Here is a 16,751-nt window from a genome sequence, read left to right on the forward strand (position 1 = left end):
CCTGGCCCAATCATGTTTTGCCTCAATTTGTTCTAATGAAGATGCTCTCTGAGTTTTGTCTAACCCACTTACATGAACCGGACACTATTGGTAGCTACTCAAAATAATAGCTAGCATAATATTTTTTGAGAAAGAAGTAATTTCTCACTGAAATATTTAAATTGAATAAGAGACCTCAGCTGAGGTCTCGAATTCGAGGCATCTGAAAGCACACAACTTTTGCGACAAGGGTGTTTTTCCTTTCAGTGTTGTCTTCCATCTTCGACCAATTGAGTTCGAATTTTCACAGGTTTGTTATTTTATGCAGAAGTTTAGATATACCAAGTGAGAAGACTGGTCTTTGACAATTACAAAAGGTATCCAGTGCCTTCAAATAATAGATAGCCTTGGGTGCATGCTGAGCAACTTGGGGTTTCCATTTGAGGCATTCAAGTAGGCCTATAGTTAAAACATTTCTTCCATACTTTTGTTTTCTTTCGGGGAAATATGAATACTCTCTACACGAACAAAAAAGGCAGTGCTGTGTCTTTCTCCTAATTGTTGCTAAAATGTATTTCACGACAGATATGTATGAGTGGACTAGTGCTAACAATTGGATGGTACAATTTGCCTGTCGCTGGCAATTTGTATCACTTCTATTCAAACCAACATGGGTTTGTTGTGGATTACACCCTTGATGAAATTAGGAGTTTGTTGTAACAGGGAACAAACGTCTCTAATTCAAGTCCGTTTGTGTTGATTAAATCCATTTGGATCCGCGAGAGTAGTTTAGTGGAATGTGCAAGTGTATTCCCTGCATGTAGGGCTATGACTTGCATGACAATCCTGACGGCACAGACTTGTTCATGCATGACGCCCGTCCCACATCTACCGTGTATTAAGCCAGTCGCACAGTACACGTACACTAGTTTGCCATTACTTTAATACAAGGTTAGGATCTGTATTGGTGAGTGACTAGGTGTTTGCTGTTTTGTCAAGTTATCAGTTTGCTTCTTCTTATTAGCAATAATGTCTTTTGGAAACAATGCTGTCGGATGTGATGGTAATCGACCATTAGTTTTATACATTCATGTGAGTACAACCGACACACAGCAAGACACAAGGCAGAGCGTTTTTAAAAACACATCAGCTGCGAGTAGCTATCCACAGTTTGAGCTTCGCACCAAGACTATAGAGGGAAAGTCTGTATTTGATGAAATGATGACCTTTTTCTGGAATGAGATCACCAAAGCAGACTACCAGAGATTACAGATGATCATTATTAACGGGTATGGGCAGATCAACACTGGCTGCTTTGGAGATAGTGAATTTACCGGAGCTTATCTCAAACTGATTCTACTTTCACTTATACACAGGTAGGAAACAAGTTACGATGGGGCGGGGCAGAGTTGAAGGTGCCCACTTGGCTTTCCACTCAATGTTGACAATTTTGTAGATCATTCATCAACATTTATTTCATCTACATCAACATCTCTTGTCAAAGCCTGTTCAGCATCCAAATCAAAATACTCAACACAGGCATGAATGTTTTTCAGCTGCCCTTTTTCTTTTCAAAAGAGTGCCATATAGAAAACTGAAAAACACTGTACACTATGCGATCGGCTATTTCCTCTCTTTTAGCAATAAGAAATTTGCATGTGTGTCAATACGATACAGAGGTTAGTAGTATTTGATGAGTGTTTGTGACTCGAATTTCTCAGCATGAAACAAAAAATACATGCCAGTTATTATGCGAACCGTATTTACTCTTCAGAAAGTTCAACTGGTATCCACTTGTTCACGAGTTACGACCACTATATAATTATACAGGTGTGTAAATAATATGCATTTTTACTCTCACAAACTGTAAGGTCAAATTCTGCATCGTTTAAAATATTTTGTAGCGTTTTGAATTCTTATAACGGTGTGTTGTTGCTGGTATTACAATCAAGATACGTTCTGTAGGTCTATGCTCTCCTTGTGCGCCAATATAAAACCGCCATTATCGGTGCACGCACGTGGTCACCAACCAGTTGGTGAGGATTTATTTAAAAAAATATAACGGATCGTTCCAGTTTACAGATTCGATAAACACCCAAACGAGCAACATGCCTGTTTTTATGTCAAATGTTTTCGGTTCCAAAAATACCTTTGCTAATGGTCAGCTAGGGAACAAAAATATTGCATGAATATTATATTCTCAGAACATTTTAATATAGCGTCATGTCAGACGTGTGCATGGTGCAATAGTGCGTACAATTAAACTATACATAGTTGTAGATCGATCAAGCTTTCGTAAATGACGTTTAATCATCAGAATATGATTATCTTTTAGTACCAATCGTAACAATTTCATAAAAATGCAGGTATGCTTGACTTTACCACATGTCACTATTCCAGACTTTGACATTGAATTTACCAATTGCATTGCACTTTATGTAAAACATTGACGTCCGAAATAAGGCAATGTGTTTGATTTTATCTGTTAGATTTTGGTTTCAAAAACATTGGCAAATGTTATGAAAACAATTCCTGAAACTGTAATATTCAAAAAGAACTCAAATAATCATTGATATGTTTGACATGTCATGAGTATTTATACTATCAACACTCTCTGCTTGTAATATTTTATATTAAAAGTGAATGCATAAATACAACGGTGCAATGGTGACTTTTGCGCGTGAGTGAGATGTCGATGGTATAATTAGTGCCGACCTTTGTCATTCATAACTCTGACTCAGCCCATTGTTTGCATTTTTTTGAAGGTCTTTTCGTTGTACTTCAAAAACGGTCTTTTGTGTTCGAAACGGAATGGAATGTTTGGCTTGAAGCAAATGGACAAAATATGGTCGGCTGACGATATTCAGTTGTACAGTACACAGGCATACAGTACAACTCTTGCTGCTGAATAGTGAGGTGCTAATTTAATTTTGCTGAGGAGATCCAACATTAATGGCGCAGCTTAGATAAGATTGACGTGGGAATAAAATATGAATGGGTTTATATCACTGATGATGTTAATACCAGTTGACAGAAGTGTACTTAACAAAAGGGCAAAATACAAAGGTCCAGCATCGCCTATAGTTGCGGACGCAATGACAACCACAATCTCTGGCGAACATGTGTGGTGCCTTCACGTTTTAGGCAACATGCCTCATAAATTTGAAATATGTTATTTACAAACGGGAAAACGTGGTTGAAAACGATCTTAAATTGCCCTTTTGTCATAATTGTTGTTGACTATATCAGGAGTGCACTGTTTTGTGGAAGACAAAATGTACCCAAACCTATTAAAGTGTCACAGTGGAGTATCGTGTGGACCATTGGAAATGGCTTACAATGCATGGCAAGTAATAAATTGCATCCACACCTTTAAATGCCTGCAGCCGTCGTGCTCTGCTGAACACAGGCGCTATGTACATGTATAGCTGGTTATATCTGGGGGTTTACAGTGTTCCACAACAAGATCCATTGTGCAAATCCAAGAAGTCAGTACTGTGTTTATACAAAAGTGAATTTTCCATACAAGAGTGAAAGGATTACTGGGTTGACTACCTCGGGTATAATCTTCTGGTTGGGCTCGGAAAACATATGTGACAAAATACTGTACACCCACATCAGGTCCCGTTTAAACCAGTGCATGTTGATAGACTTTGAGTTTTACAATTTTTTTAAATATTTTTCCTGCAGATTTTCACCGGAGATGATCAACAACAACACCACCACCACCTCACATCAAATAGCAGTAGTTTGTGCCCAGTGTTACAGTCACATATTTGTCCAGCATGCAAAATGCGTTCCCGCCTCAGATCCAGTCTTTCACTTCATTCCACTCACTACTGGCTACCAGCCATACTTGGTGAATCCAGAGTTACCAGAGAAAATACCCTGGGTCAAATGGGACACTAGAAGTTTCTTGAAATCCTTGTTGCTGTCACCAAGAAGAAGCATAAGCAGTGAGGACTACGTGTTAGGTCCAACTAGCTCATCACCTAGGCCAGGTTCACGTGGTGGTGGTTACAGGGAAATCACCCAGTCACCAACAAGTCCCTGGTAACTACCACCCATCATCAACGGGTACAGGAGGACTGTTGTAACAACATCCAACGAGAGTAGGCTAGTCCTTGACAAAGGACTCGTCCTCTTCATTATTCTAAACTATAATTAGCCGTCAGGGAAGATTCTTGATGGATCTGACTTATTTATAGGCTCGCTACGCCCAGATATGTGGGTCAGTATTGGGCTCACAGTTCTGTTAATAATGACCCATGGGTAGACCCGATTCTAATCCAGGGGTAAAATAGGCGACGAAACAAAAAATAGTAAAGAACCAAAACCTGAATCAGTTTGGTTTCAGGCCTGTTTAAAATGTTTTTATTATTATTTTATTATTTTTTTAGCGTTTTCTATTTTTACAATTGTGTTATAACAAATAAAATCTTTGATGACATTCTGCACAACATTTTGGGATAAAACTCGTGGTATACGAAGCAAAACGCGCCATGTTAGTTTCCTTTTTAAAGTATCCACTCACCATACGTTCAAACTCCTCAAGTGTGTAGGCCTACTTGTTGATGACATTTCGGCTAATCAAGATCTCGATATTCGCAATTCATTTGCCTTTGATAATGAAGTCTATACAAAATTAATTTGAACTTTGTAAAAATGCTTTTTGGGACGGTCACACTTCCATTGAGAGGTGCAGTTATTAATACCAGTGCCCAGTTCATTGAACCAATGTTGGATGTCGCTTATTCGATCATAATGCGACAGAAACGCGAGTTTTTATCAATGGTAAGCTTCTAGTTTTACCCTTGATTTTGTTTTCATATCAAGTCACGATTTGTAGAAAAGTCATCCTTAAAAATTCATTAGACGGTAACTTATTGTAATCGACTATTTTCGCTATACATGTAGTTATTTAAGTTTTTGTAATGATCAAACTTGTTTGTAATATGGGTGTAATGATCATGCCGGTACCTTTTTTTAATCAACATTGTTATTTTAGTTTCAAATGATTTATTGTATGCTTGTACTTATAACCATCCTAAGCATTAAACCATATAGTGCAGACAATAATATTATTATCCAAGTGTTTTCTGTGAGTCGGGCAATGTAAAATTTATTTAGTTACCACAGATTCAAAATTATTACGGAGTGGTTCCGTGGGACCACTCTATACTGGCATATGATCTTTCATTACTCATGTGTATCTGATGGACTCGGAGTTACACAATAATACATGTACCATCCAAACACATCGTTATAAAACCCAAATGTTCAATTATTTATCCCCGATGCAAATTTTACACCTCGGCCTACATCCACGTAAAAAAAGTTAGCAGTCATGTTACATGTATGGAAATGAAGGAAAACCGTTTTGAAACTGGGGGTAATTGGACTAACTATGGCAAGTCAATTGAAAGGTAATTAAATTAACTCCAATCATTACATTAAACCTTATGTCAAAGCGCATGGGCGATAATTGCATCCATTGTCATCTAGCTCTGTTGGCTGACAATGTCAACTTGATGGGTTTCCCGCTCCTTAAAGAGGCCGGCCAGAGAGGAGGAACTTTGTGACGTAATGCTCCCTAACTTTGTTGTTTGAAGAAGACAGAGTTAGCTTGGTTCTTTTACCAGTTTGGTTCTTTGACATCGGCAGACGAGACCCCAGTCTGGGACAATCAAGCTAATCACTTCAAGTCTCTCTACAATGAAGACGTTTATCATAACCCTAATCACTGTCTGGGGCCACGCAGTTGAGACTAGACGTGTCAATTTTTGATTGACATAGTGTCCGTTAATAAAGGAGAATTCCTGTGAATTGTCATCATAGGCCAACCGCTCATTTTAAAAAAGGCGTTCTTCTCTGAAAAACGATTTTAGAGCGAAATCTGGCAAGTTTGATGCCATGTGTTACCAAAAAGTGCGGATCCGTAAAGCTACTGAACTTTATTTTTTACAAACAAGAGCAGATTAAGCCACATTCAAAGAAGGCTTTAAACATAGACCAAAATCTTCAGCCCGGTTCATTTACTACAAATGTGAAGTATGTTGGCGTCACACGGCTGTTTTCGCAGCGAATGTTTCACAGCTCAAGTGCTGTGACGTCATAATTCTTATTGTATTCACAGGAATTATAGACTGGGCTCTTAACTAATTATTATTTGCGATTCGGAGACCAAACGAAAATAACAGTCTTTTACACAATATTTCAAAATTTCGATGTCAAAAGCAAATGTGTTTTATTGAGAAAACATGACAAATAGCGCATGCAATATTATCATAATAGTTCTTCAATGTTTTCTTACTCATTAAGAAATTCAACCGAAAATCCATAGTTAATAATAAGATATGAACAAAATTCTATCAATTATAAATTACACATCACTGAATAAAACCAAAAACATTTGTGTAAAAGCCTATGTCGAAGAAGTTGTTTATTTTGTAAAACAACGGTGAATACTACAATGTATGGATAGTCAGTTCAAACATACAGCACCTCCACCAAGATTTAAACATTACAAAACATCAAAACTAAGGTCCTAAAAACTCATGGCGTTTTGTTGTGTCTCAAGAAAATGGTATGGAGAGGTTTGCGCCTTTGTACGTCACATTCTTTCTGTGTTAATTACACCCTACATATGCCTTCCCTTCATGGCTCAACCATTTCTACATCATGGTTTGGTTCAACTTCAACCATTTCTACATCATGGTTTGGTTCAACTTCAACCATTTCAACATCATGGTTTGGTTCAACTTTGAGAGTGAACAGAGACTAGATTATTTCCCCATCAAGCCTCGGTTTTAGTTTCAGTGATTTGAGTTCAATTGAATGAAATCGCCTAATTAGCGAGTATTTTCTTGCAAAAATGTAATTAATCAAACCATAATAAGTTATTTAACTTCCCTCTACGAGTTAAACTGTTCATCTCCCTTATTAGGGGTCTACATAATCTTCTAAATGTCATCATTTTATGTCTTGATCAAGTAAGGGGATTCTATAAAATAAATATTAACCAAGAAAATTACCTTCACATGAGTGGAAAGTTATGTTATTGTAACAAGTGGACACAAATGAGTTCCTAATAAATAAAAATTATCATGCACAAACTCTAATCAGATGACCTTCGAAAGTCACAAGGAAGATCAAATAAAAATTTCCAGTTATGTTGTTAAAACGTAAACGAAATGCAAGTAAATTAAACTGGTTCTTCGTAAAAACAAAGTTTTACATGAGCTAAAAGGAATTCAGTATTTGCATAATAAAATACGATTTATGAATTTAAAATGAGATGTTTATGAAGCATGAATCCAATGCTATATATAAAGTAAATGCATCATTAAAAAAAAACTCTGAAACATTTGGTACATGCGATCATCAGCCAGATCTTAAAATACATTTGGGAGAAAACAGTATACATGATTGTACCATAAATAACTGGCTCTTCAAATAACTCCTTTTTAAATTAAGATGTTGAACTTTGTGTGTTGAATTTCGACAACATATCTCTCCATGCAATATCCTGCTTTCATGTATTGTTTTGTTAATGAAATGCAAGTCACAAATGCATGTTTTCTCCAAAATACTAAGTCAGGCAGAACAATTTATCAGGTTGTTCATTTTACAGTAATATTTTTTATGATAACAGATGAATCCAAAATGTATTTCAGGTCTCTACCAAAAGTGTAGTCCATCTTGTCGTAGGTAATGGGGATTGACTTGTATGGTAGTCTAGTATGCTAGTCTAGTGGTGCAGCTTACCATTTAAATAACTCGGGATATAATGACTTGCATCAGAATTCATTACTTGAATACGGGAGACATACTGGCACAGTATTATCACAATTTACTCTTTCATTTCATTCTTCAATAAACGTTTTAAAATATATAATTTGTTGTAAAATTTGAATCATGATTGTGGGTTTTTTCCCCATTTTGATTGGAGTAAATAATATAATATATCAAAATAGCTAAAACAATTATAAAATGATAAAATTAATTGTTGATAACAGTCAGAATACATTTCATTGAATCTTTTTTTCCGGCACACTGAACATGCTGATAGAATAAATATATAACATAACAATTCCTTATCAATTAAGAACAAAATTAGGATTGATGATTAAAACAAACACCAACTGAACAAAAAAGCTGCATATAAATGTTAAGGATGACTAATGTGGTTTAAAACTACAAGGAAGAGTTTTATAACCGTTCTGTCTACATACTAATCAGCCCACCATTGTCTGTCATCATGGTGCCAACATCAACACACTCATCATGTACAAATGCTTGCTCCAGTATTGGAAACAAACTCTCTAGTGCAAAATGACATGAATGCTGATACTAGCATGTTACCAACAATGACAGAATATAATTAGTGGTGAATTGATTAGTCTATACACTGAACACGTACAAACTTAATGGTATTAAAAAGAATAAGTTCATGACGACAACAACTTGAACCCAGTTCCTAATTCATACAATACTGGAAATAACAAATAAACAATATTTCTGTCATGCAAGCACCAGTAACCAAGATCAAGCCAAAGTACAAAAGTGTACATGTACACTAACCTATGATATGACCTTTGTTGACCTTTCTGCGACATAAATTTGCAATGAACGTCAAACTGACCAATCAACTCCAAGATCGATAATGCAGAATTCTACATCATCTCATAATAGTTTCACTTACAGTCCATTCATCAAAGGTTTCCTTTCCAACAATTAGTTTCCAGGATTCATTTGTCTTGTGAAAAGTTTAAACTTAATTTAAAAACTTGTTTTTCTTTTCTGCTTTATGATTCCAGATATATTCCAGACAGCATATTTGTATAATACAATAATTTACATCACACATTAAACTCTATAGATATAACTAAATCAAATTATATTTGATTAAGTGAGAAGATTTAACAGCTTAACAATTTACAAAGCGTCCTACACTCACAATTCTTATCATTTACAAATACATTCAAAACTTCTTCCCAAGATATGTTCAAATATTGCATTTGCATCAATGGTCGCAGACCCAATTTTATACAGTTTCTAATCACACCAACATGCTACAGAGAAATCTGTATGAGCAAAAGCAGGTTACCAGCGAAAAAAACATATAACTCTGTTTGACTCATGTTCAACCATGGAGGGAGGAAGAGAAGGAGCTCGAACGACCCGTAAAACCGCAGAGTAACAAAAGAATACCCTGACAATGCCCCTGTCTGACCAGTGGAAAAAGACAGGAGACCTCCAGCTGGACGGCCGATTAACGAGCAGGATTAGATCTCTTTGTACAGAACGTGCGGTACCGCCGCTCTGCACCGTTGCATTCGTGTAAAGTTGAATCATTGGAGACAAGAATTGTGAACATACACGTTTTCATTTACCGTTTGTGGTGTTTCACTGAAACATCATGGCATATTTTTACATTTTTTGTGACTTTCCGGTCACTAGCGGTGGTTCAAAATTTGGGTATTAGCACACGAGGGTGGTTGGTATTCAATTGTGTTTTTCGATTTGGTGGGCACAAGTGTACACAATTTTTATCAGGTCTCAAAAAAGTTGTTTTTTCTGTATTATATCCATACGACATACGACACCATGGTTGTTTGAAGAACCAAGTGCGCACGCGCAAACTCACATACGCCAGGTCGCCAATTGTCTGTATAAGGTATGTCGGTGATTACGAGGTGTCGTTAAACGACCGCGGTACCACGGGTTCGACTTTGAAGTCCCTTCGTTCGAGCTCATTCTCTTCATTTCTTTATGGTTCAACTAACATAAGTTAATTGGCCAAATTGTCAAGAAAGATAAATCAAAGTCATCTGTGAAAAATGTCCGCTGAATACAGTGTCTACTTGGTGAGAAAGAAGCAAAACACATCACAGTATTTCAGTGTCATCAAGACTCTCAAATCCATCCATGTTAAGTGATATGACAGCAGGCACCAACCGCATACTGGCCACAGCTTTCACAAATGAATACCATGGAAATGTTTACTTCCAAAACTCATGTTTTGGAGATTCAAATTTGTTGACATACATGTACTTTTCTAATCAAGAAGGGAATTTCAGACAAAATAATTTTGGACAGAATCGACACAAATATCTTTCTGACCCTACCTACAATTGGGCAAACTTATCTGACATTTGTAGGTGTGTCTTATCTGTCAGATAAATGACAATCACTATCAATGTTGTGTTTGGCTGGTAACCTTTTCTTGCTTACCAAGATATTATGTGCTTAGACAATTTGCATGCTTAGCACATTTGATACAACTGGGTCCTGATCATTGCTGTTCATTACCCTGTAAAGCATGGAAGAGGATTTATAATAACTGTGTGCCTACCCTGGCATTCACAAACAGTAACCATTCTCTACTCTTGTGGTTTGTGCTGAATTTCTGCACAACAGAGTAATGTGACCAAATGGAGAAACACATGCAACCAGTGAGATAGGCTGACAATGCACTCATACTAATGTTACCCAAACCACAACTTACTCCTTTTCCATAATTATTGCCAGATTAGACCCAGACAGTAAAGTCGCCTACAAAATAGATTCATATGAGGAAAGCAAAATGAATCTTAATACAGAAATTATATTAAATCATTAAATTAAATAATTCATTCATGGAAGGTCTTTTGTTTCCATATTATAGAATCTTAATATAGACTTCCATCTATGGAACACCTCTTTTAAAATGTTGGACAGCAAGAAATCAAACAAGCTTGAGATACATTGTAACTTTTTGAAGGCTGTCCTCATGCGAAGCATTACTCTCTTTACAATAAACCATAAATCAAATGTACAGCAATACTTAAATGATCCAAAGAAAAATATTATTTTCCCTTCCGTCTGGGGCAATAGGTGAGCACATTGTTATGGCAGTGCAAGAAGGTTGACAATGCAATACAGCCTTGTTTTGAAGAATGATAAAACCGCAGCAAAGTTTAAGACAAAATCTATCAAAGTGTTGTACCTCATTGTAACCTACCTTAATGCAATCACAGAACGTGTGTTTAACTGATCAAATTCTTCTAATTATTAACAAAACCAATAAAATGAGACCTTGCTTGCTCCATGACAGAACCAATTATTGGAGTAACATCCAATTTGCACTGACCTAACAATGCCCAACACACTCATGTTGATAACATGTCTGCATATGCCTTCCTCTATACATTACAAGTCTTGGATGCTGGTAACAAACCTGCATGGTAACCAACCTGCATGGTGCAATCAAACACACTGGCACTGATGGTGATAAATGTATACCAGACTAAAACACGCTCATCAAGGAAGCAACTATGTATGAAACAGGCTGCACAGGAAAAAGAGCCACCCAAACGAGTTATTCAAGCAAGTTGCATATTGTAGACTAAAGGCAAACTTGTGGCAGCATAGCTACATCAAGGAGAAAGAAGAAAGAGGAATAGAGATTTAAACATTTCAAATATCATTACTGTTTAGTTAATATTCACATGGCCGTAATTAACTGATCTTGGTTAGCTGTGACACAGTATAGAGAGTCGTGCGCAGCACGTAGGCCTACATGCATGCACTTTTTCCATTGTTTTACATCAAAGATGGTGGTCAATGACATCATATGCAATCCATCTGTAGAACAAAGTATAGCCAAAGATATTCACATAATCTTTGTATTTCTTTTAGTATATATTTTTAAATAATCATATTTAGTTGGAAGAAGGTTAATTATTAGGAAAGTTAGCAAAGTAGAAATATTACACTATACAGGCATAGTAATCAATGTTTCCAAACCAACATCATGATGTTGGCACACACAAGTATACCCACATTATTCACAAATATGCATCCCTAAGGAAGTTTATTTGGTTATTTCCTTTATGTGTAACTCACCAGGGTATAATACACAATTGTCAGGTGTCAAAAAAGTAAGCTAATCTTTTTCAGCTCTACTTGTCGCCATCTTGGTAGCATAAAGTAATCTTCATAAGGCATCTGAAATGCTCGGAAGAAGTCTTCGGGTGACAGATGAAGCTTCAAAGACAAGAAAATAACAATTAAACATTGTAAATATAATTCTCTGGGGTTTGGGGACTGGGGTGGCTCTGTGATGGGGGCTGTATAAAGAAGTGTGTGTCTGAGATCAAAATAAGTCGTGTGTAGGGACTTGATGAACCACTATTGGCAGTAGACAGTATTGGTAATTACTCAAAACAATTTTTAGCATAAAAACTTACTTGGTAATGAGCAATGGAGAGCTGTTGATAATATAAAACATTGTGGGAAACGACTCCCTCTGAAGTAATGTAGCCTTTGAGAAAGAGGTAAATTCTCACTTAAGTAATAAATAACTTTAGCTGAGGACTTTTGTTATGTATCTGAAAGCACATAAATTTGTGCAACAAGGGTGTCTTTTCTTTCATTATTCTCTCGAAACTTAATGACCATTTGAGCCCAAGTTTTCACCGGTTTGCATATGTTGGGAATATGTTGAGAATACTGGTCTTTGACCATTCCTAAACTTGTCCAGTGCCTTTAAGAGTACAGAACAAAGGAATGTCCACACAGTGACTGCAACACAGAGCTGTGTATTTAGTGCCATCAAATATTTAAATACACATTGCAATCACCATACACATTTTAGAAGTTCCTATGTTGGGTGATTTGATGGGGGCATTAGTCATGGGGGACAAGGTAGACAAAGATTTAAAATCCAAAGTCAAGTTTCAAGAATATCTTACCTCTAGGTTGTTTCTGTCAACATCTTTTGGCAATCTGTAGTTTGTTGTGAGTAGAGTTCCCAAGGGATAAATCTGCAACATTCGTAAATAATTAAAGATGGGGTAAGAAAAATCCTGGTAGGTCCGGTACCTTCTACAATAGGTACCTTTATCAACTACGGGTCAATCAAAATTGACAATCAATTCTAGCATTTCCACCACTGTATGAACGATTCTGTACAAAACTACACTCAATTTTTTACTTGTTCAGGATGTCAAGTGTAGTTTATGAAACAATAGCTTTAGCAAAAACTTTCAAATGAAAAAACACTGAGCATGCAAAAACATTTTTATTTACAAAATCACCACTGATATGTTTTGAATACGCTACTATCTTGTACTATAAATAGTCTGAACTCTTTTTTCCTCTCTTTTTCAACACATGGAATGACATATCGTTGTGAGTATAAAGATTCAGATGCTGAAAATAAAAGTTTGAAATAGCACACAATAATTTGTGTGAGCGTTGCAGAACCAAGTTGCCACCGAGTGCCTGCAAAAGTATCTACACAGATGTGTCATTATGAGCAAAGAGTATAGTGACCCCTTACTACAGACCTGTCATACCCAGTGACAGTGCCACGCTCACCATTGCAAGGCGTGTAAATTGCACTTCACTGTACAACACAGCTGAGAGAACTGACTCCTAAAATGATATAACCAAGATGATTCTGACCCAGTGACCCAGTGAACTTGGTCAATATATTATGTATTTTACTGAGAGAAGTTTCCCAAACTGCTGTTAAGTACAACAGCCCTTTTCACACTGTATCACTTTCCGGTGAAATACAGCCCTGGGGATGTCCCGGGACATTTGTTTTACCCAACGGATACCCTGGCACACTTTCACACTGTCACCCGCCTAGGTCCCTATTCAACGGGGTTCTGGTTGCACATTTCAAGAATACCCCAGGCTTTACCGCTTACCCCTACTTCAGAGCAGGGGTGGCTGTTCCCCAGGGTATGCCCATTTGCCAGGGTAGATCAGGGGCAAAGCAATCCAAGTGTGAAAGGGCCGACTGTTATAGAATAGGCTAAATAGAGTAGTGTGAGAAAGGCTGCAATTGTTATACCTCGGTAACAAATTGTGAAGTTTGATTGGTCGAGAACCAATCACGTGCCATGCAACAAATACGCATGTACCATGGCTAAGGATGCGCGCTACGCGTAATGCACAGCTCGGCGGGTAACATGATCATTCCTACCGTTGGTCGATTTCCAGCGCTGTGTACGAAACACACGCGGGTTCGAGGGAACAGGTGAAGAATTGTTTCCTATTTGAACTGGTCGTCTGCTTATTAAACTATGATTAAACTAAGCATTACTCCATCATAATAATGTTTGAAGATGACAACAGAACTTTGAGAAGAGGAATAACAATGTTACCAAGGTATAACAAAACAATTGTTGCAAGCTGTGACTGGGGTCCATGGGTTTAGTATACCCTCAGTGGCACATGGCACCCTCGGCTTTGCCTCGGGTGCCATTTGCCCCCTCGAGTGTACAAAACGCCATGGACCCCGTCACAGCGTGCAACAATTGTATAATGGTAGAAGAGAACATTGTATGCACCATGCATGGACCACCTTAGAATCAGTCATTGGCAAAACAAGAAAACATTCATGATGATATAGGGCATGCAGCAAGCATGGAATGCTGACCATGTAAACATGCAAAATCTAACTGGCTTCTTAATAACTGATGTATCGATACCCAAATGAAAGTTAAGGATGTAATAGATTGTTCCCACTTGACATCACACAGTGTTAAGTGCGCCATCTTTACTGGTAATCATTTTTTAGTGCACAACTATGTTTTCTGTAAATAGTCCAGGCAGCATGCAGGAGTTTTATCAAATACCTTGCAGGATTGATCAATGAACCACTTGGGTGCGCAGACAAATAGGAACATTTGACACAGCTCAAAGCCATGACCCAAAAAAGATGGCGCTTATCAGGAATGATCTATTTCAAATGCAGTATTTCAAATAAAGACATTTTAAAAATGTTTACTAAGCGTAAGTGTTTTTTTTAACCCTTTGCGTTATTAACCATTCTGTTGAACATTGAATGTTAAGGATGCCATTCAAAGGTTGCACCCATGTGTGTAGATTTTACTATCAATCCAATGATTTTTGTTGGGGTTATTTGAATTGTGTTGAGTTCTTATTCAATGCACAATGCAGCCGTTTGAAAACTAGGTTAAATAAACAATGTTGTGTTATGTTATGTTGTGTTGAACCGAAAGTTTTTATACTGTATTTACATAATAATACAAATGACGAGTTATAAAATGATGAGTTGTACATATTCATAAAGGCATGACAGTTATTGACAATTCATGACACAGTGAGGGAAAGGTGAATCCACACTCATACATCAACACTTTCATCGTTAGATTCACATTGATACAAATACAGCTAGGTGACAGAAGCAATGATGAACAAAACGCTACCAGTATAGACAAGGTCATGTCAACAATGATGAGTATACAAAGAATGCACTTTCAATATTACATGCACTTTCTCATTCACAGTCACACTACATGCTAATAGGCCCTAACACTCATCCATTTGAGAGATGTACAAGTCTTGACATTTCAAGGGTTAAACAGTAGCATCGTTTCAAAAGAATTTCAAACAATCATAAGTCAACTTGTGAAACTTGCATCAATTTTATAAGTACCAAATCTTTAGAATTTGGTAAAAAATATCTTATTATCTTATTTCTTCATCAGAGACTTTGCTCACTATTTTGAGTTTGCTCAATTATCACTGAAATACAGTGATTCTTGAAGAATAATGTTCTCTCACATTTGTATATTTTCAGATGGAAATGACTCCAAACAATGAATATTTCTATCCCTGTTTTACTCCCACTCTATCCCCTCAATGGTTGGTCCTAAGGTCTATTCTAACCTCTCGTTGTTGTTTCTGAGATCATTCAAGGAAGAGGAAGTAGAAAGAATGTAAAGATGTCAAGTTAGAATCACATGCACAGATACCAGTCCATAGTGTTGTCTTAATGTGACGGCTTAATCAATATGTTGTAGGGTTTGAACTGTGCTAACAAACATCACCAATATTTGTTTACACTGGTGAAGTAAACACACCATCCCCACATAATGATTGAACCTTCATTCATAAATACCCCGGACAGTTTCGCTATTCCTATTGGTGGAGAGCGCGTCACGTGGGTGTGTATAAACCTTTGTTCATACCGGTAAAAAGTGTTAATTCATGGGCGTGACACACTACCTTGCACCTGTTCTAATAAGACACCTTGGTCGAGAGCAACGGCTGAAACGGCTGTGCCACATCACGTGATACGCGCGACGCGCACAGCATTCCCTTATAAGGAATTGTTTACGCGAGGGCGGCGGAGGGCTTTACCATTTCATAGCTGGAGGGGTGTTGTGTGTTGAAAGAAATCATTTAGCAATTATAACTTCTTTACCAAAAAGTGATGATGTTTTTTACCGAAAAGGTATTTATGAATGGGAATCAAAGTGTGTTGAATCGGTTTTCAACTAGTGGTTTAAACCCGCCGAGGCCTGGTTCTTTATAATTTACCTTGACTTCGTCTCGGTAAAATTATCAAGAACCAGGCCTCGTTGGGATTAAACCACTAGTTGAAAACCTCTTCACCACACATTGATTCCCTTAATTGATTCCCTTAATCTTTGTTCCTCCCTTAAAATAATTCAAAAAAATTATTTACCAAAGATTGAAAATGTGTGGAAAAATGACTTGACCTCTCAGCTTTTAAATATGATTTAATAGTGTTCAAAGCATTCTGTTAGCATAGCAAGCAAATAGCAAGGCTTTTTTGTTTAAATATGCCAACTTTGTGTAAACAAGTGCCCTTTACCATGTTTGGCTAATGAAGCAAAGGCTAGGGAAAAGGGGGAAAAAAGTTGTCTTTGCATAGCATTTGCTGAATGAAACCATTTTAATACCATTCCCTGATACAAACATTTAACCCTACCCCAAAGACT

At 37.1% G+C, this 16,751-nt stretch overlaps 2 protein-coding genes across 2 annotated transcripts in view; one reads left to right on the forward strand and one right to left on the reverse strand.

The window, feature by feature from the left end:
* The first annotated feature begins 795 nt into the window (after positions 1 to 795).
* Positions 796 to 5,058, forward strand: LOC117294609. Its single transcript, XM_033777102.1, has 2 exons — positions 796 to 1,355; positions 3,670 to 5,058. Exons 1-2 carry the CDS (start codon positions 1,009 to 1,011, stop codon positions 4,034 to 4,036), a joined length of 714 nt encoding a protein of 237 aa, XP_033632993.1. The 5' UTR covers positions 796 to 1,008; the 3' UTR covers positions 4,037 to 5,058.
* A 4,613-nt stretch (positions 5,059 to 9,671) lies between these two features.
* The window catches only part of LOC117294512 (actin-binding LIM protein 2-like), a 67,202-nt gene continuing 60,122 nt past the window's right edge, over positions 9,672 to 16,751 (reverse strand). Inside the window, exons 20-23 of the mRNA XM_033776958.1 lie at positions 15,673 to 15,687; positions 12,717 to 12,788; positions 11,869 to 12,009; positions 9,672 to 11,394 (exon numbers count right to left, since the gene is read on the reverse strand). Coding sequence (XP_033632849.1) covers positions 11,896 to 12,009; positions 12,717 to 12,788; positions 15,673 to 15,687 — 201 coding nt within the window. The 3' untranslated portion in view covers positions 9,672 to 11,394; positions 11,869 to 11,895. The remainder of the gene's footprint in view (positions 11,395 to 11,868; positions 12,010 to 12,716; positions 12,789 to 15,672; positions 15,688 to 16,751) is intronic.

This window comes from Asterias rubens, chromosome 9 (genome assembly GCF_902459465.1).
Source record: "Asterias rubens chromosome 9, eAstRub1.3, whole genome shotgun sequence".
Lineage (NCBI taxonomy): Eukaryota > Metazoa > Echinodermata > Asteroidea > Forcipulatida > Asteriidae > Asterias > Asterias rubens.

Coding starts and splice junctions, on each gene's coding strand:
- LOC117294609 (XM_033777102.1), top strand. CDS start 1,009: ATGTCTTTTGGAAACAATGCTGTCGGATGTGATGGTAATCGACCATTA. Junction 1,356..3,669: donor CTACTTTCACTTATACACAG/GTAGGAAACAAG, acceptor TTTTTCCTGCAG/ATTTTCACCGGAGATGATCA.